Raw genomic sequence first — 20,205 nt, 5'->3', positions numbered from 1 at the left:
AGAGCAGTCCTCTGATATTCTCTAAAGTGTTATGATGCTGGAATATTCCTATAGCATACAGATCCCTGATATAATAGCTGAAAAAGCATTTAGAGGAGTTGCTTTGAATTTTATAAAGACCTTCCCAGTGAGCTAGAACTTCAGTACGTTCATTTCAGAGCACTCTTTAAAGTTTCATTAGACTATGATGACAAATATTTAAAATATATATACATGTGAATTTTTGAACTGAACATGTTGTGAAAAGAAATCGAATTTGATTCAAAACTGCTGTGTGATTTGCTTTCGTAAGTAGTTGTAACATACTGTACATTTAATTAAAAAAGGTATTCATTAATTCATTAATTTAAACAGCTGTTTCAGTTTTGTTGCATTGGGTCTTTGAGGTTTAACCATCAATAATCTGTTTATTAACTTTAGTAGCTATGCATGTATGACATATATTAAAATCATTCTGACAGTATTAACCATTTATGCACACAGAAGGTTAATTGCACAGGCCATTGCAAGAACACACACAAACATGAGCAATTGCGAGATTATGATAGATTAACAAAAAAACAAATTAAAGTGACAAGGTGTTAAAAATCTCATCAAAACAAAACAACAGATGATTCATAATCATGCATAATTTAACGGTGTAAGCAAAAATAAACATGTTAATGTAATATAATGGACAAAGCAGTTTAGAAGAAAATAAAGTGTATTATTGTAGAAAGCTTGCCAATCATCCATGCAAGAAATTGTGGTGCTTTAGCTCGATGTGGAATTGACTATAGTTAGTAAAGCTTCAGTATGGAGTTAAAGGTGTGTTGAGCTGACATGAATCACATAATTATAGGCTCACTGGAATCAGCCGGAGACTTGCAGCGTCGCATTGGGCCGGGACTCTTGGTGGAGCCCCTCTGTCCTTTAGGGGCCTTCATTACCCGACACTCTGCGGCAAGAGAAACAGAGACAAAGCATACGTATGAAGTAAAAGCAGCCTTTAAGAATAGAACAAATTAGAGAAGCCACCAACAAATTCCATGAAATGCAAGTGAAACACCCTGAAAAACTTTGCATAGCTACTTAAAATGTCTGTGTATCTTGTAGCTTGTAAACGTTCTTGGTGATGCTCCTACTGCAGACACAAATCAATATATTATTTCTGTCTCTTTCGCTCTCTCTCTCTGTCTGACTCCTTATCTATGTCTCTGAACCTTATTACACCCATGTGAGTCGCACATTGGCTATTTACATATGTAAATGTGAATCTGAATAATGCATTAAGCCATTTGAAAGCCTGATTCTGAGAGGCTAAATGAATGACATCCAATAGCATGAAGCTTCCTCCTGCTCTCACTACCGTCTCTAAGACACACACAGACTGAAAGTGTTACTGAGATTATACAGATGTCACACTGACTTGACTAAACTGAGTTGCTTATGCGGCAATAGTAAAAAATACTTAAGGTACTGGTGTACAAAATGTTACTCGGTTAAATATGTCAGTCTATTCTTCAAGTAAAAAAACAAACCGCTCTTGAAAAAGTTAACAAGCCAGTCTGGCTGAAAATATTGTGATCAGCTGAATCGAAGGCTTTACTGATAACAAGGGGGGCTAAAAATACAATGATTAATTTTACTACTGTAGATATTTGTTTGAATTAGAGAACTTTCTCTGTTTGGTCTGAAATGGGAATAATGTTAACCACAGACGCTTCTTTATGTTCTTACTAATAGATTTTTTAATTAAAGAAGTTAGTTTTGTTTAGGGTTGGCAGTTATGTTACATGGTGGATACCTAACAGATCATTCTACATATTGAACATTTATCTTTGAGAATGGGCAGATTTAGTTTGAGCTGTAAGAATGGACACAAAACCAATTTATTTTATCACCAATATTAGATTTCTCATTTATTAAAAGGTGTGACCTACCGTTTTCATCCAGAGAGAAGTCATCTTGTGCATAGCGGAATTTTTCTGGTCCACATGCAATGAAAACGTCATCATCACCAAAGAAATCTTGCAAGCAAGTCACCTAAAAAGAAGATAAGCAACAAAATATTGAAATATAAGGAAGCTGGGTTGATGTGATCCAATTTGAGTTGATAATCATAATCAGTAACCCAATGGTGCTGGGTTGGAAATATGAATGTGAAAGAAGGCATGCACGTCATGCAGTTTATTCCAGACTTTCAAACATTTAACCCAACCCAGCTGGGTCCCAGTGCTGAGCTTGTTTAACCCAGTCCTGGGTTGCCAAAATGACTAAAATTGGGTTGTTTTTAACCCAGCATTTTTAGACATGTATCTCTGCCATGTCTCTGCCACAGATACATTCGTACATAGAGTTTCCTCCAGTTGTTCATAAGCTAACTAAATGTTTTGGACGTTGTTGAAGACAGCTATTTGACATTCTGTGCTAAAATTGGGTCACCACCAGCCAAGTAAAGAGTCCCACCCCAGTCTATCACTTAACACACACACACACACACAAAGAGAGAGAGAGAGAGAGACAGTGATATATGACAAAGCTAATCTATGCCGCCCTTGCCGTGAACAGCTGGCCAGCAGGGTGTGTGTCTGCATACTTGGATGGATGTGTGCGAGCGAGTGTGTGTGTGTGTGTGTGTGTATGTGTATGTATGTGTGTATAATACACATACGCCTACCTACATACAAATTTATACCCAGAAGTGAGCTAAATCTGACAAAACCTCCCAAAATCTATTTTTGAGGATGTGCTAATTTGCAAATCAGTATTAAATAAATGAAATATATATTTTTTTTTTTTAATTGGAAAAATGCAGAATGTTTTCTTGGCAGAATGCTATGGTGTTCTGGGTGGCTACTAAGGGTGTTGCTATGTGGTTTGTTCTGGATGGTTTCTAGGGCAATGTTACCATGTTTAGAGTGTTTTTAATATGTTGCTGTGCATATAAATCAAAGCTGCCTAATGTTACTGAATAAAATGTGGACCCAGGACGAGCTATAGGACTGTGAAGCTTTGGGGGTGTTGATGGACTCGATCTACTCCATCTGTGTTTTGATCATCGTTCTGAATCCGATCCAAACATAGTCTTTGACAAAAATTCGATTTTATCAACTTTGTGCTCAAAAATTTTTTTTTATGAAACCCACAAGTGTTGATAAAAAAGAAGCTAGAATTAAACAGGTTTTATTCTAGCTTTTAGAGGGTCTGTTCTGTCTTTTTATAAATATGTTCAGATATTCATAAATGTTCTGGTGGCCATGAAACTTGTGGAAAAAAAATGCTGGCGGTGGCTGGCAACTTTTTTCAAAAGCACTGGCTTAATAAGGAAGTTAATAAGGAATTTGCATAACGACTGTTGTTTGATGTATTGTGGTTTTGTCTATTGATCACTGAAATTACAGATTCATTTTGGTGTTCATAGTGAAATGCACAATTCCAGGTCTGAGGATTACGGGCTCTGAGCTCTATGATGATTTTGTTATAAATGACTTATTAATGAAATTCAGGCTAATATCCAAGTCTGTGTCTGTCAAGAGTCTGTGTGTCAAAGAAAACACTACAATACCTTGTTAAACCACTTTGCTGTCAGTATGTGCCGGTATGGCACTTACTGACAGATTCTGATAATTATCCAAGCTGACATTCAAAAGCAATCAATCCGCCTGCCAATCATGTGTCAGTCCAACCCCCTGCACCTGCTGCCCACTCCCCTTCCTGTGTGTGTGTGTGTCAGAGCCGCTCATAAAAATGGGACAATAAAGAAGGCCTCATGGGACACATAATCTGCAAATTGTTCCCAGACACACCCAGTCCAGCACAAAATATAAATTCAAATGTATGATAAACTTTACGCTTAATCTCAGTAATATTTTTTTTCCCTATGGCACAGAATGACCTAAGGGTCAAAGAGGCCATAGGTCAAGAGGTGCATGATGAAACCATGGCAACAGTGATGTCCCCAAAGGACAATGCTGGGGCATAATTTCTCCTTCATTCTCTAGGCATATTATCCATGCACATATAAATAAACAGAATAAAACTGCCTTTGTATTACAAGCAAATTTGAAAGTATAGTTTTTTTAAATCAACTGTCCACTTTTACACTCCAGATGTTTAGGGAGTTCCATAATTGGGAAAATGGGATCCCATTTTTCTCTCCTTTTTGTCTTCTAAATTATTTACTTGAAGTAACCCATTAATGTTATAACCTCTACATAAAAAAATAATAATAAATAGTACATTTAATAAAAAAATATATTATATTTTAAGAACATTTTCAGTGTGAGACTGCTAAAGGAAGATTGTAGCTTTTCAAAATATTCACATCAATTAATTATTATACAAAAAAAAGAGAGGTGGGTCTGATTGGTCTGGTAGTCATTCTAATACTGAATTTGGATCAGTGTTAGAATGTCCTGAAGGGAAGAAGTCTTCAGTCCAGATACTCTGAGCCGTGATTTCTGGGCTTTTTGTTTATGCATGTGTGTGATTTTAGTGTGTAAGTGTAGTGCATCAGCACTGTAACTGGAAGCTAAGATTCAGGGTGTGTATGTGTGTGTCTGACCCTCATCTGTCACCTCACGTCACCTCTCATCCAGACACTACTAATAGAGTTTGTTCCTGCCAGCCAATGTGACAGACTGAACAAACAGAGTTCAGATCACAGTGAGCAAGAGAAACATGAAACATTTGAGTGTGTGTGTGTGTGTGTGTGTGTGTGTGTGTGTGTGTGTGTGTCTGCATTGCCAGAAGTGATGGGAATTAATTAAGAAGAATAAGTAGGTCTGGTGGGCGTGGCCCTCCCTGGATCAATGAACCAATCAAATGACCTGTTTTCAGTCCCTAACCATCTAGCTTCGCAATTATTTAGCTGGAATTCATAGTGTTCTCCTTAAATGACAATGACGGGTTTCCTGAGGTCAGCATCTAAGGAAGGACCTACATTACAAAATGATTTGCTTATAGCTCACAGGCAGCTGTGATCATGATCACTTATGTGTGTGTGTGTAAGGGACGGGTGATGTGTGGTGTTGCTTTGTCATGTGACATGATAAGAAGTGAAGCCAGAGTGCCTCAAACAAACAGAGGCGACCTTCATACTAACAGTGAAATGATGTGAATATTATTTTTATTTGTAATATTTTCTTATTTACTTTTAATTCTAACTTAACATATTCAGTATATTTTGCCCATGTCTATCTATCTATCTATCTATCTATCTATCTATCTATCTATCTATCTATCTATCTATCTATCTATCTATCTATCTATCTATCTATCTAACATATTCAGTATATTTTGCCCATATCTATCTATCTATCATCTATCTATCTATCTATCTATCTATCTATCTATCTATCTATCTATCTATCTATCTATCTATCTATCTATCTATCTATCTATCTATCTATCTATCTTCTAGCTTAACATATTCAGTATATTTTGCCCATATCTATCTATCTATCTATCTATCTATCTATCTATCTATCTATCTATCTATCTATCTATCTATCTATCTATCTATCTATCTATCTATCTATCTATCTATCTATCTATCTATCTATCTATCTATCTATCTATCTATCTATCTATCTGTCTGTCTGTCTGTCTGTCTGTCTGTCCAAATATTTTTTGGGACCACTGTATATAAAATACCGTTTCTTTTAAAACATTTACTCAATTTACTAGTCATTTATATGTGGGAACAACGTAATTTTAGAACAACCAAGAAATGCTTTGGCACATTAAAACTGATTTATTTACAAGGTTTAAAAAGTACAATATAAAAGACTAAATCAAATAACGCATTCTATTGTATACTATCCTTATTAAATGAATTAAGAAGAATATCTGGTTGTTGAAGATAAAGGTACATTGTGTTCACATCCCTTTGATCCTGCGACCGTTGAACACACTGTCCTTTTGAACATTCGCCCACTTGATGTGTCCCTGTGTGTTCTAGAGGCATTAGGGGGTTCAATGAGTAACAAAATAAAATAATCATGAAAATTTGTTTGAGTGTGCAGAGTGAATCTTTGCATGCTGGGTACTTTTTTGGTACATCACACTCACTAAAAGGAACTTCCATGCACCCAAGTCAATTCTTAGAAAAATATCTAATACATTATTTGTTAATAAATTTGTGGATGTGTATGAGCAGAGTCTAAAGCTGACTTTCTCACCTGTCAGTGGAGGGTGAACTAAGGAAATGTCCCATGCAGCTATAAATATTTTTACGAGACATGAAACTATACTTTCTTTAAAAAATGACATTATGTTGAAATTCTTTAAAAAAAAAAAAAAATTAACCCGTTAAACATGAAACAAGTATTATGCAGTCATTTAAGACATTTCTCCTTATATAAAACCTAAAGGGAATAAAGGGTTCTTTAAAAATGAATCAAGAACCCCACATTGAACCTTTACTTTTTCTAAGAGTGTATGTCTCATTCAAAGGAATCTGCAAACAAAAATGTCACATAGACAACATGTAACATTCAATCTCATCAACATTACATTTTTATGAAGATAATACTCTATCCAGGAACAAATATTAGACAGAGCAAAGTCGTAAATGCCAGACTCCCAGCGGACCCCTGAGTCAACGGGGACTGACTGCTGATTATGAGTCTGTCACTCAAACAGAGATATACAGTGATTTTTAGACTCTAAGTTTTAGTAAAATGTCATGCATAATAAATCATGCATGTGATCTGATAAAAAAAACAATGCTTAATGTTAATTAATATTAATGAATCAATTAGCTCTGCTTTGTTGCTGCCTTTTGAAAGGTTGTGCATGTCGGCATATGTGTGTGTGTGTGTAGGAAGACACTCATTCCTGCCAAAGTGAGTTTATGAAATGTAATATATTTTGTTTGTTTCTGTTCTCTTGCCAGATTTTCTGGTCAAAGTTTTGTTTGATATATTTAGCATCAAGTAAACAGAAAAACCTGTAGCTTCTTAGGGTTATATTCGTTTTCTGCCTAAATGTCACATAAAAACAAGCTGTAGTTGGTCATTTTGCATGTCATTCTGATGGCCTCTTCCTATCTAAATGGGTTGTACTTGGCCAGAATAATCTTCAAAGCAGACTAGATGGTTAGTTGAAAGCCAGGCTCTGCGACATGTGACAATGCTATTCAAAAAGTCAACTTGAAATGCGGATTTACATGTGACTGTTTGATTATATTCACAGCTAGGATAATCACTACATCTTATGGCTCTCGCACACAAATAAAAGACATAGAATGACACCCCCTTTAGCCTCTAATCCTTGCCTAACCAGCTGCCAGGACCACATGCCTCTTATTCGTCAATAACCCCTCCCAAACACACCCTTAAATTTAATATAGGTCACACAGGAGTCCCATAACCCACACACACTGGCAGTCTGTAGCCTGTCAATTATTAAAAAAAGTCCTTAATTGTTTGAATGTTCTTTCCTGGACAGATCGAGCAGTGCACATGAACTTATGCAGTGGTCAGTCTGAAAGGTGTGAGTTCACAATGGTTTATTGTGCCTGTGTTTTTGTGATACAAAGGGCTACAAACAGATGATGTTACCATGGTTCGAAGTTCATCTATTATGCTTTTTTTCTTTTTTTTTTTTTTACCTTTCCTTTACTGTGTAATATACTTGTGTGTATATGCACATAATATAACAATATAACACGTTTTTTTGGGAGAATGAGTTGGTTCGACCAACTGTTGAAGTTTGCCGAGGATTACCAAGGAGTCTGATGAGTGAGTTGGCAATACTATGCAAGCCTGAGGCACGTACTGGTCTGGAAATATGCTTATATGACTACTGTTATTAAATAATATTTTATTAAAACCTGCAAAACCCCTTCTGTCGAGAGATGTAAATAAATTTTACTATGCTTTCTTCTGCATTCAAATTAAATCTTAAGTTGTTAAGTGAAATCAAGGAGTTTAAAAGACTGGTTTATTCTTTCTATATACTTTAGAAATGTAGAACAAATCCACGTTTATGCATGTCTGTAATGTGTGCTGTAATGTGAGTTGCCTTATCCAAGATGTAGGCAACTCAATACTCTTATCCGACATAAAGGATCCACTGTGACCACAATTAGCAATATACGTTTACACAAATAACTTTTTATTTGAATGTTTCAAACCCAAACAGCAACATAGAGTCGGCCCAGATCCGGCCCACATTTGGTACACATGGAATCCACACGTACCAGATGTGGGCCGGATCTGGGCCGACACTATGTTGCTGTCTGGGAACATGCCTTGGCACAAATAACTTTATTTGAACGTTTCATTGATATAATATGGCACTGAGTTAATAAATGTGTAGTGCCATCGTTGCTTGATGACGTAAGGAACCGATGAATCGGTTTTTGAACCGGTTCATTGAAACGATTCAATAGATTCCCTGAGGTTTGCCGTATTAAATGATCTCTGGTAAATTTTTTTTGTTCATTGTGACAAACATCCTGCTTCACACTACTCACAGCCGGAGCAAGATAAAGTACAGATACAGTACTTTGTACAGATAAAGTATGACGTGACACACATGACGTATGTATGTAATTTCCTGCTAAATTTGTCCTGACAGCTGAAATATGAATCATTAGTATAATAGGTTTATCAAAGGGTAAAGAGGTTGTTTAACAGATAGATTTTATACACTCTCTCATTAACAGCATTTTTAATAGCAAAAAGTTACAAGTGTATTTTTAGGGACATAAATCTTTATATGCTGCACAATTTCAGATTTAGATAAAAACAACAGGTGCCAGGTTCTCTAACAATCAAACAGGTTGCCCCTAAGTCAGCTGGAAACTAGAATATCACTATTAAAATATTTGCTAGTCTTAAAACATCTTGCCAGTTCCATTTTACAAATATCACTCTGATACCATATGAGGAGGAAAGACGGCAAAAGCCTGGATAATATTCTTAACACCATCCAGATGTTTTCAGACTTGTTCTGGAATAATACTTATATCAGATCTCATATCTTTCATATCCATATGAACATTCATATTTAAAGATTTTTTTTCTTAAAATACATTCTCTTAACCCAGTTTATTGTTCATTGACTACTATTAGTATGTCATTCATGGGTTTATCTCCACCAAAAGTGTAAACATAGAGCCTCCCAGGCACCATAAAACATAAAAGTCTGCTAAGATCCATCAATCTCATTCCAGCTCTTTTCGCATTACATGGGAAAATCTTCGGTTACAGACAATAAAGCCCAAATTCACTGCATTAAGACCTTCAAAGATTAAACAGGTCATGAACGTGTCAAAGCGAATGGGACATTGCGATGCAACGCATTACAATGGACACTTCAATACCATACAGCATCATCACGCACCCGTTCAGAAAAACAAATGTCTTGTGTAGACAGCCTCAAACAGCTGTGGTGCGTCATGTCAAAACACGCACATATGTTGGACGATATGTTTGCAAGGTTGTTTGAAAATTGCTTTATTTTGTAATTCTGTTAGGTGCCATTAGTGTCACAGAAACAACATACTTTACCTTTAATTCATATTTTTTCATATTTATTTGTATACTCAGATCACTGCAAATAAATGGTTAGAAAGACAAATCAATGAATATGAATGATGCTGGCACATTCATATACAAAGTGAATGCTTCATACCAAATATATATATATATATGAGTGATTCAGTGCTTTAATACACTGTAATAGTGCCAGACTGATATGTTTGCTGATATTCAGCTGTTTTCAGATGAAGCTGATAATCGCACTTAAAGTACTTGGCCGATTAACAGAAGTGTGTCTTTTTCAAAGTACTCTGCCAAGTGATAATGCACATTTTGTGTAAATATTGTGCAAAAATAAAATTGTGCCGATAATAGTCAATTACAGTCAATTACTTATCTGTAATAGTCAATTATAATGCTGGCTCATAATGGCAGATCACATCAGCCTATAATTGAGCTATTCAGATTACTGATATGTCTGAGATGTAATTCTGTTCATTTACAAAAATAGAGGCGTGTAGATTTAATAAGAGTAAATGAGTTTCATTAAGAAACTGAGTCAAGTGCTTTTTTTATATCACACTATTTTAAGGAGGGTTTCGCAAATACCTTGTAAAATATCAAAGACATGTGATGTACATAGCCAAAACAAAAGAACAAAAAATGAAGACACAGCCCTTGTCCCTCCTCTGGGAGCTCTATTTGTTTTGGGGATGGGCGGTGACTGTCTGCGCTTGCATTTACGCTGCTATTCATTTAGCAATGGACGTGAATGATAAATGATTTTTAAACACTCTCAGATGTGGTATCGCCCCAAGTAATCACACTAATTAATGTCTGCTCTCACTTAAAAGAGAACAGTAAAGAGGGCTTAATGGCTAACCCAAAAACCCAGAAAGGTGTGTGTATGTGTGTGTGTGTGTGTGTGTGTGTGTGTGTGTGTGTGTGCACGAGTATAGCAGCAGAACGTGCAAAGCGTATGCCAAAAAAACAATACACACAGGCAAAGAAGGTGGAAGACTAACAGAAAGACAAAACGAAGGAGAGAAGAGAGAGACACAGCAGAGGACAAAAGGAAAGAAAAGGACTAGGTGAAGATGAAGAACAGAAAGAGCAAAATAACTAGTCTTTTTTTTTCATCACACTGTTGTGCTTGCATATTTAAAACTTGTGTGTTCTGTAGATTTACTGGCTCAAGTAAATCAATCAATCAATCAATCAATCAATCAATCAATCAATCAATCAATATAGATGGCATTTATCAGTAGCATAAAGTCAAATACCTGCTAAGATCTGTCCTACCCAAGAAAATCAGATGAGAAACTGGTTCTAACAAAAGACAGTTAAAAACAAGTGTCACCCTGAATAATCTTTTATCACAGCTTCCAGGAGCAGCGATATGCTAGAAGACTTTCTCTGGATTGTGGCTTTAAGATGAACTGTGTCCTTAAAATTTATGGATCAGCCAGATTCCGAATCAGCAAATGGAAGAAAAGTATACAAGTATATATATACTGTATACTTTTATATTTATTTCTGATGAATAGAATGAACATCATACCTGCATGCAAATCCTTCCCAGCAAACACATGATGTACCACTTATGTAATTTTTTGGTACGTTTTCATAATTTCATGACATTGGATGCTCGTAATTTCAAATTTAATTTTCTATTTATATATAGTTAAGTGATATACAGCACCCGCCTCCACATTTGCATATGCAATTGAAGAGTGTGTATACAAGCACAGTATAACGTCTGACAGTTAAATTTTCTGAGGTGAGAGACTTTATTTTGTAACAAATTACCAATATAACATTAGAATAATGACTTGTCTCTTGAAAGACATGTTTCGCCATGGACTGGATGATCATATTTATTACTGCATGCCTGGCAATGCCCCTCACTACACTCTGGCTCAATATATTGACTGTGCCCTTTTATTGAGCGGCTCATCATTTACTGTGGACTTTGAGGATGAGGAGCCCCGCAAGCTCACAGTATCCTCTAAGCCTGAGCCAGTTCATGTCATGCCCACTCTAATGTTGGCAACTCCAGTGCTCACACCGCTCGCCACCGCATTCACGCCAGAGCTTCATCCTGTCACGGCCGCTGCCGAACCTGAGTCTCTTCACGTCAGTCCTGCCGAGCCTGAGTCTCTTCACATCAGTCCTGCTGATCCTGAGTCTCTTCACGTCAGTCCTGCCGAGCCTGAGTCACTTCACGTCAGTCCTACCGAGCCTGAGTCTCTTCAAGTCAGTCCTGCCGAGCCTGAATCACTTCACGTCAGTCCTACCGAGCCTGAGTCACTTCACGTCAGTCCTGCCGAGTCTGAGTCTCTTCACGTCAGTCCTGCCGAGCCTGAGTCACTTCACGTCAGTCCTGCCGAGCCTGAGTCTCTTCACGTCAGTCCTGCCGAGCCTGAATCACTTCACGTCAGTCCTACCGAGCCTGAGTCACTTCACGTCAGTCCTGCCGAGCCTGAGTCTCTTCACGTCAGTCCTGCCGAGCCTGAGTCACTTCACGTCAGTCCTGCCGAGCCTGAGTCTCTTCACGTCAGTCCTGCCGAGCCTGAGTCTCTTCACGTCAGTCCTGCCGAGCCTGAGTCTCTTCACGTCAGTCCTGCCTATCCTGAGTCTCTTCACGTCAGTCCTGCCGAGCCTGAGTCTCTTCACGTCAGTCCTGCCGAGCCTGAGTCTCTTCACGTCAGTCCTGCCGATCCTGAGTCACTTCACGTCAGTCCTGCCGATCCTGAGTCTCTTCACGTCAGTCCCTTCACGTCAGTCCTGCCGATCCTGAGTCTCTTCACGTCAGTCCTGCTGAGCCTGAGTCTCTTCACGTCAGTCCTGCCGAGCCTGAGTCACTTCACGTCAGTCCTACCGAGCCTGAGTCACTTCACGTCAGTCCTGCCGAGCCTGAGTCTCTTCACGTCAGTCCTGCCGAGCCTGAGTCTCTTCACGTCAGTCCTGCCGAGCCTGAGTCACTTCACGTCAGTCCTGCCGAGCCTGAGTCTCTTCACGTCAGTCCTGCCGAGCCTGAGTCACTTCACGTCAGTCCTGCCGAGCCTGAGTCTCTTCACGTCAATCCTGCCGAGCCTGAGTCTCTTCACGTCAGTCCTGCCGATCCTGAGTCTCTTCACGTCAGTCCTGCCGAGCCTGAGTCACTTCACGTCAGTCCTGCCGAGCCTGAGTCTCTTCACGTCAGTCCTGCCGAGCCTGAGTCTCTTCACGTCAGTCCTGCCGAGCCTGAGTCTCTTCACGTCAGTCCTGCCGAGCCTGAGTCTCTTCACGTCAGTCCTGCCGATCCTGAGTCTCTTCACGTCAGTCCTGCCGAGCCTGAGTCTCTTCACGTCAGTCCTGCCGAGCCTGAGTCTCTTCACGTCAGTCCTGCCGATCCTGAGTCACTTCACGTCAGTCCTGCTGAGCCTGAGTCTTCGGACAAGATGGCTGCCTCTACGTCTGTGTCTTCGGACGAGATAGCCGCCACGCCAGGGTCTCGTTCCGAGATGGCCATCAAGCCTGAGTCTCGTCCCGAGATGGCTGCCGCCGTTCCCGAGTCTCGTCCTGAGATATCTGCCACCACGCCAGAGTCTTGTCCCAAGAAAATTTTGGGGAGGGGCAGTAGGTACCTGATTAGGCTTCAGAGGCCGTGTCTCCCTGGTCGCCTGCACAGCCTGCTTCGCCCTGGTCGCCTGCACTACCGGCTCCGCCCACATCCCCTGCACTGCCGGCTCCGCCCACATCCCCTGCACTGCCGGCTTCGCCCATGCTCCACGGCCCAGGTCCGTCCACGCTCCATGGCCCAGGTCCACCCATGCTCCACGGCCCAGGTCTACCCACACTCCACGGCCCAGGTCCGCCCACGCTCCAAGGCCCAGGTCCACCCATGCTCCACGGCCCAGGCCCGTCCACGCTCCATGGCCCAGGTCCACCCATGCTCCACGGCCCAGGTCTACCCACACTCCACGGCCCAGGTCCGCCCACGCTCCAAGGCCCAGGTACACCCACGCTCCACGGCCCAGGTCCGTCCACGCTCCAAGGCCCAGGTCCACCCACACTCCATGGCCCAGGTCCACCCACGCTCCAAGGCCCAGGTCCGCCCACGCCCCAAGGCCCAGGCCCGCCATGTCCTGGTCCCGTTCTCCTGCGCAAGCCTGGCCCTCCATCCCTCCCCCAAGACCGCCTCTGTTCCGCCATCCTCCTGTACTGTTTTGGTTTTGATGGGCGTCGGGTGCCACCCATAAGGGGGGGGGGGGGGGGGGCTATGTCACGTTGTGGGTTTTGTTTCTTGTTCTTGTCTGTCATGTGATCCCCTGTTCTAGTCATGTGATCCTGCCATGTGTTCCCTTGTCTGTTGTGTCATGTTGTCATTGGGTCATTGTTTAATTGTTCACAGGTGTCCCTTGTCTTGTCATTAGTCTTTTGTATATTTAGCCCTCATGTTTGCCCTGTGTCTTTGTCGAGTATTGAATGTTTCCTGTTATGTTGTGTACGTTTATGTTCTTGTTTTGAGTTCCATGCCTCATCATGCCTTTGTTTTATGTTTGATCACGCTTTGGAATAAATTGCATTTGGGTTCTCACTACTACTTGCCTTCAGTGGACTTTATTCGTTACACATAGATTCTTGTAAAGATCGAACCCAAGTGTGAATACCCTTAAAAAGCAACTATTGGCAGCAGAGTGAGGTCTCTTTGTTCTTTTTGCCTAGACGTCTCAGTAGCAGCAATATAAGATCAAATGTTTGTCATCAAATAGCGATCACAATACATGACACAATACATTACAGCCCTACACTGTAAACACATATTTCTTATGTTTGTCCCTCTGCCCTGCTGTTTTCTTCCCTTCCAGTCATCTGCAAGGCCACACTCAAAAGTGATGTTATAATACACTGCCCACAAGTCCCATATGACACTGCTGTCATGACAACTGTCTGGCCAGCTGTTTCATAGCTGACTGATGTAGGATTCAAACTGGATGTGTTATTTGCAGTCATATAGAGTATACAGGAGGTTGTGTGTAGCTGTCAGGGGCCCTTGCTTTAAATACAGTAGAGAAATGCACTGCAGTATGTAATCTGAGGGCGTACTACTGTGTGAGGTAGTAGATTTAAATGGTTTCTTGTACCACCACGTGTTTGGTCTTGTGAAGCTGAACATAAAGCGTCCACTCAGCGTATTCCTGCAGCACTATTGTCACAGCAATTGCTGTTCCATCACTCGCCCTGCAGATTTGTTGTCGCCATAGCAACATCCTATGTGATTACTTGCTGTCTATAGCCCGCTCACTCAGCAAAACAGAAAAAAAATGTCTAGCCATTCACTTCTCTTGAATGGCTAGACAGATAAGGGCATGTGTGAGGGAATGAAAGAATCTGATTGGCTGTGAGTGAGATCATCCGCATATTAAGAAGGTTCTTTCGTAGTTTTGTTTCTGCCAGCACAAAGACTGTGCTGCATTTTAATACTGGACGTCCATCTTCCTCTGGAGGTAAGCGCATACACCCCTCCCCTAACTGCGCTTACAGCATTGATGTAGAAAGAGAGATATCTTAGCTTTGTACCGCACACACTAGTTACCGAATGGAATACAAATAACCTGCTGGACAAAGAAACCGATCCACGCTGGACACTGGTAGCGATCTTTTTAAAAAACATAGTTTGACACATTTGGTTCAAATAAAAAATATAACACACAAAATATAAAATAGATTAAAATAAAATAAATATAGCTGCCATGTCATGTATGCCAAAATGTAGTCCACTGGGATGTATTTTTTTCTAAAATAATATGACGATATTATTGTTTCTTTAAGTAGGACATCAATATATTCAATCATATCTGGCAACTTGACAGATGTGTTATCAATAACATTAGGATATATAAACATTAAGGTAACATTTAATGATTTAGAATAATTTAGATCCCAGATTTCTTTGCAAACTGAGTATATTTATAATCCTTTGGTATCAATAATATTAATTGAATTTCCATCTGTTTTTAATACATGTGAAGCTATTGAACTATTTACACTGATTTTAAATGGTTAGTTAAAATTATGGTTAGTTAATTATAAGAAAATTATCCCATAGTTTACTCACCCTCAAGCCATCTTAGGTGTATATGACTTTCTTCTTTCAGCCAAACACAATTGAAGTTGTATTAAAAATATCCTGGCTCTTCCAAGATTTATAATGGGAGTGAATGGTTCCTTGTTTTTTGAAGCCCAAATAAGCGCATCATCCATACATCATAAAAGTAATCCATACGGCTTCAGGGGGTTAATAAAGGCCTTCTGAAAAGAAGCGATGCGTTTTTGCTAAACTATAATGATTGGCTTCTGGTAACATCCGTATGCGAGTCGAGTTCCGGTGGAAGAGTGACCTCTGACCCGACGCATGACGTAGGATGTAGGAGTAGCGTAAGCTGAGGTGAGAATAAACGGTTCAGACAAATAGAGCTGGGCAACAAACTCAAGATCCTCTGACATTTCTCTTTAAAGCTACACTGTGTAATTTTTTTAAGTTGATTCTTAGCAAAAAAACACTTTGTTCTTTCAAAATGATATGTGCTCATTAATGTGTAATTACTTCTACCAACTAATCAAGTATTCTCGTAAGCGTAGAATCTGCCATTTAGAATACATACAAGCGAGTCGCTGGAATGGCGGCAGCCATGTTGCGCCTCCATCTTGAAAATACATTAGCCAAAGAGGGACATACCTGGAAATTCAAGCTTCGCCTTTCACGTTTTTACACTCAGTGGCACCATGACAAATGCCAGGGGGAGATTACTCGCGACTGCCGGCAGATTTGAATTAATACGGCCACCGTAGGAGTTAAAACATAGTTGGCAGTCATAAACAATTTCACCGCTAGATGGGAGAAAATCCTACACAGTGTAGCTTTAAAATTTTCGTTTTAGACTTCTAATTCATAACCGGTGTTTTGTTTTGCTGTTTCCTCTGCGCTTCTGTGTTCATCAATACATCATGCGTCGGGTCAGAGGTCACTCTTCCACCAGAACTAGACTTGCGTTACCGGAAGCCACTTATTATAGTTTTATAAAGTTATGAATAGATATTTTTCTTACAAAAAACACATCGATTCTCTTCAGAAGGCCTTAATAACCCCTTGGAGCTGTATGGATTACTTTTCTGATGGATGGATGTGCTTTTTTGGGCTTCAAAAAACAAGGTACCATTCACTCCCATTATAAAGCTAGGAAGAGCCAGGATATTTTTTAATATAACTTTTTTATATATTAAGGGTTGTGTTTGAAAGAAGAAAGTGAACTAACAGTTTAAACTATAAGACCCATTCCAATTGATATCAATGGCTGATTTTTAGAAATTGTTAGCCCCCTGAGGGTCACTGTGACTTTGCCAAGTAAGACATATTCCTGGGTTAACATATTTTGTTGATCCTGGAACAACATTCCTGTCCGAAAAAATGTAGTCCTAACCCTATCCCTAACCCTAAACCTAACCCATAAGTTACCCCTAAAATCAGAGGGAAATGATAGGTGAATAACACTGATGTAGAAGCACCTAACCCTGGTTGTAAGCCTAAACCTGATATAAACTGTAAACTTGTCCATCAAATCTGATTGGAATGTTGTTCCAGGATCAATCAATGTTAATCCAGGAACACTTGGTGAAGTCACGTTCACCGTATTTCACCATAAAGGAATGATATAGGTTGATTTGTGAATCAAATTTCTTTTGATAACTTCTTTCTAACCCTTAAGGTTCCAGAATAAAAATCCTACTGACATTATAAGTGCACCTCGGGAAACAGAAAAGAAAAAAAAGAAAATTGCAGTTCATGACCCCTTTCATACAGAAATGATGAGCTACACTAATCATGTCTCAGTTGTGAGGTGTGATACTGTCGAGTGTAGTACTACACAACGGGCACAAGATTTATAGTGTAGTGCACAACCACTAGATTGCAGCCAAATACAGGGAAAGAGAAACAAAATGGCCCCGTCTCTCTTTGTCTCTCTCGCCCTGCCTGCGTTATTCTGAGGACATACCAGAATGAAGGGGTGCAGTTTTCGTGATCACAGACAGAGAATAATTATGCCTCTTTCAGAATATGTTAAACAAAATTGCACCCCTTTCTAACCAAGGGTGAACATCTGTTTCACACACACAAAGTGAAAAATCAAACTGTGCTTTAATAAATTCCACTATATTTTATTATCATATTCCATGCTCAATTCTGCATAAGCATTTACTTATTAAGGTGTTTGCTAAGGTAAGCAACACCGTTACTGCACTGTTTGTGCTACAGACATGAATGATACCTGAAATTGTGTGGCTTGTTCAGGAGAGGTGAACTATTATCTGTCTTTTTCTCCTGCAAGACAATAAAATGGATGAGTTCCAAAGACTATAAAAGGAAAGTCCAGGGGACCGACTATTTTGACTGCCAACAAACCTAACCTTATCACCCTAGCGTTGAGTTTTGCTCATGCAAAGAATAAAAAAATAAAAAAAATCAGGTGAAAATCTAGTAAATACTTATATAATGAGAGGTGTGTATTAACACAGATGGGGCGATTTTCTTATTTTTTTTATTGATCATATGAATCAACAAGGAGCTGTAAGCTTTTCAGCTCATACATACATACAGTAAACTCAATAACCCCTCCACACACACTCACACATTCACAATCACACCTCCGGAAGGACGCGCTGACTGGCAGACTAGTCCACCCCAGCTGGGCTCCGTCTTTGTGCAGAGATGTGGTTGCTTAGCAACCAGCCATAGCAGCTGCCGATAGTGAGAGAGAAGAGAGGAGACGCACCTCTCAACACAAGCATCATGCGCCACTTTGACCTCCACATGAAAATCATTGCAGACAGCGTCTCAGAACACCGAGTTTATGAGCTTGAGAGGCAGCAAGAAAACGGGATATGCCTTGTCCATGTGCTGTACAGCACAATGTTTCTAGTCCCCCTTCCATCTTGTTTTAAATTCAGCACCACACACATGATGATATGCAAATTGTCTGGTAATAACTGGGCGCTCCATGAAGCTTAAAGTCATCATGAAATCAAAATGGATAATTCCTGTTTTTTTTTTTTTTTATGTTTTCAAATTCATGTGCCTTCATAATCTTAAACCCAAAAAGCTTCAGATGCCACGCCCACATTTTGATGCACATGAAGCTCAAAAAGGCAAGAGATTTCTCAAAATGGCAAGCTTGGCTTTATGCAGTACAAATTTACAGTTCTTTACAATTTACAGTTCTGAAGTAGTTCACACTAATTAACACGAATTAAACCTAACCCTAACTGCCCAATTAGACAGAAAGTGACCCATGCCACGCATACCAGTGGGGTAGTCGCTGACACATGAGCAAAAGCAAGGGATGTGTATGTATTTCATTTAGATAAAGTACATTACACTTGCATACAGGTAATAATTCCTTATAGTAACACAGTTTGTTTTTATAAGTTAGGAGCTATCCACTGATGAGCCAAAACATCATGACCAGTCAGAGGTGAAGCAAATATCGTTGATTATCTCCTAACAAGGCCACATATTAAGGTTTGAGTTCTCGTAATCAACGTGTTGGATGCTGGAGGAATGGGCAGGAATAAAGATATGAGCGACTTTGACAAGGGCCAAATGGCAAGGAGACTGGATCAGAATATTTCTGAAAAGGCAAGTTTGTGGGTTGAACCCGGTTGGCAGTGGTGAGAATCGCTTCACTTTTCGACTCGTCTCGGCTCGGCTCGCTTTTCCACTGCAGTTTAGTACCGCTTCAAAGTGGGTGGGGATATAGACTGATCGTTAAAGTTGCTGAAAAACATTTTCATTCCTGCTCGCCCCATCCAGATACGATTCTGCCATTTCTTTTTTCAAGCAAGTCGTTTAAAAAATTGTGCTAACAAATAATACTGCGGTGGCTGTTGCTGACTATTTAAATCTAGCGGGTTTGATGTCTTGTGTTGCAAATCCAATGACGCTGGTAGTGACGATTCCCTCTGACCGATCAGTGATCTGTAGTGTTTTCACGTTACATTTTAGTATCGGCACGGCACGTTTGGAACCTCAACAGAGGTGGCACCATTTAAAGCGAGCCAAAGCAAGCCGTACCGAGCCGTACCATGCAGTGGAAAAGCGCCATTAGCCGCAGATTTTTCAGGAATGGTTTTAGGAACATGATAAAGAGCTAAAGGTATTGCCCTGGCCTCCAAATTACCCAGATCTAAATCCAGTTGAACATCTGTGGGATGTGCTGGACCAACAAGTTCGATCCATGGCGGCTCCACCTCGCAACCTACAGGACTTGAAGGATCTTCTGCTAACGTGTTGGTGCCAGACACCACAGGACACCTTCAGGGGTCTTGTAGAGTCCATGCCTCTGCGGGTCAGCGCTGTTTTGGCAGGACGGGGAGGACCAACAGCATATTGTTTTGGCTCATCGGTATAAATACAATTCAATTGTGAGAATGCATGTAAATGAAAGCATGCAGCTCTGACAAACCATTAGCATGGCCACTGAAAGCACAGCAAGACGATCAAGAAGATCAAGACAGCAGATGTGTCACACAAGTTAAGTCCGCTTGACTGACAGCTTACAGTTTGTTCTCGGATATACGCTACTGTAGAGAAGAAAAGACGATCGCAACTTGCATTTCATGCCAACTTTAAATTCACACAGGTGTCCATCTGAGTAACCACATTAACTATGAACATGATCCATTAACTTTT

The 20,205-nt window shown here is 40.1% G+C and overlaps 1 protein-coding gene across 1 annotated transcript in view; it reads right to left on the bottom strand.

Annotated features, from left to right (window-relative positions):
- Positions 1 to 20,205, bottom strand: part of LOC307159394 (neuronal migration protein doublecortin-like) — a 47,793-nt gene that overhangs the window by 7,465 nt on the left and 20,123 nt on the right. The window contains exons 4-5 of the mRNA XM_079872739.1: positions 1,923 to 2,025; positions 848 to 937 (exon numbers count right to left, since the gene is read on the bottom strand). Of these exons, the coding sequence (XP_079728865.1) occupies positions 848 to 937; positions 1,923 to 2,025 (193 nt within the window). The remainder of the gene's footprint in view (positions 1 to 847; positions 938 to 1,922; positions 2,026 to 20,205) is intronic.

This window comes from Squalius cephalus (genome assembly GCF_949319135.1).
Source record: "Squalius cephalus genome assembly, chromosome: 5".
Taxonomy (NCBI): domain Eukaryota; kingdom Metazoa; phylum Chordata; class Actinopteri; order Cypriniformes; family Leuciscidae; genus Squalius; species Squalius cephalus.
The sequence above is the reverse complement of the archived record's forward strand: the minus strand, read 5'-3'. Positions and strand labels throughout refer to the sequence as shown.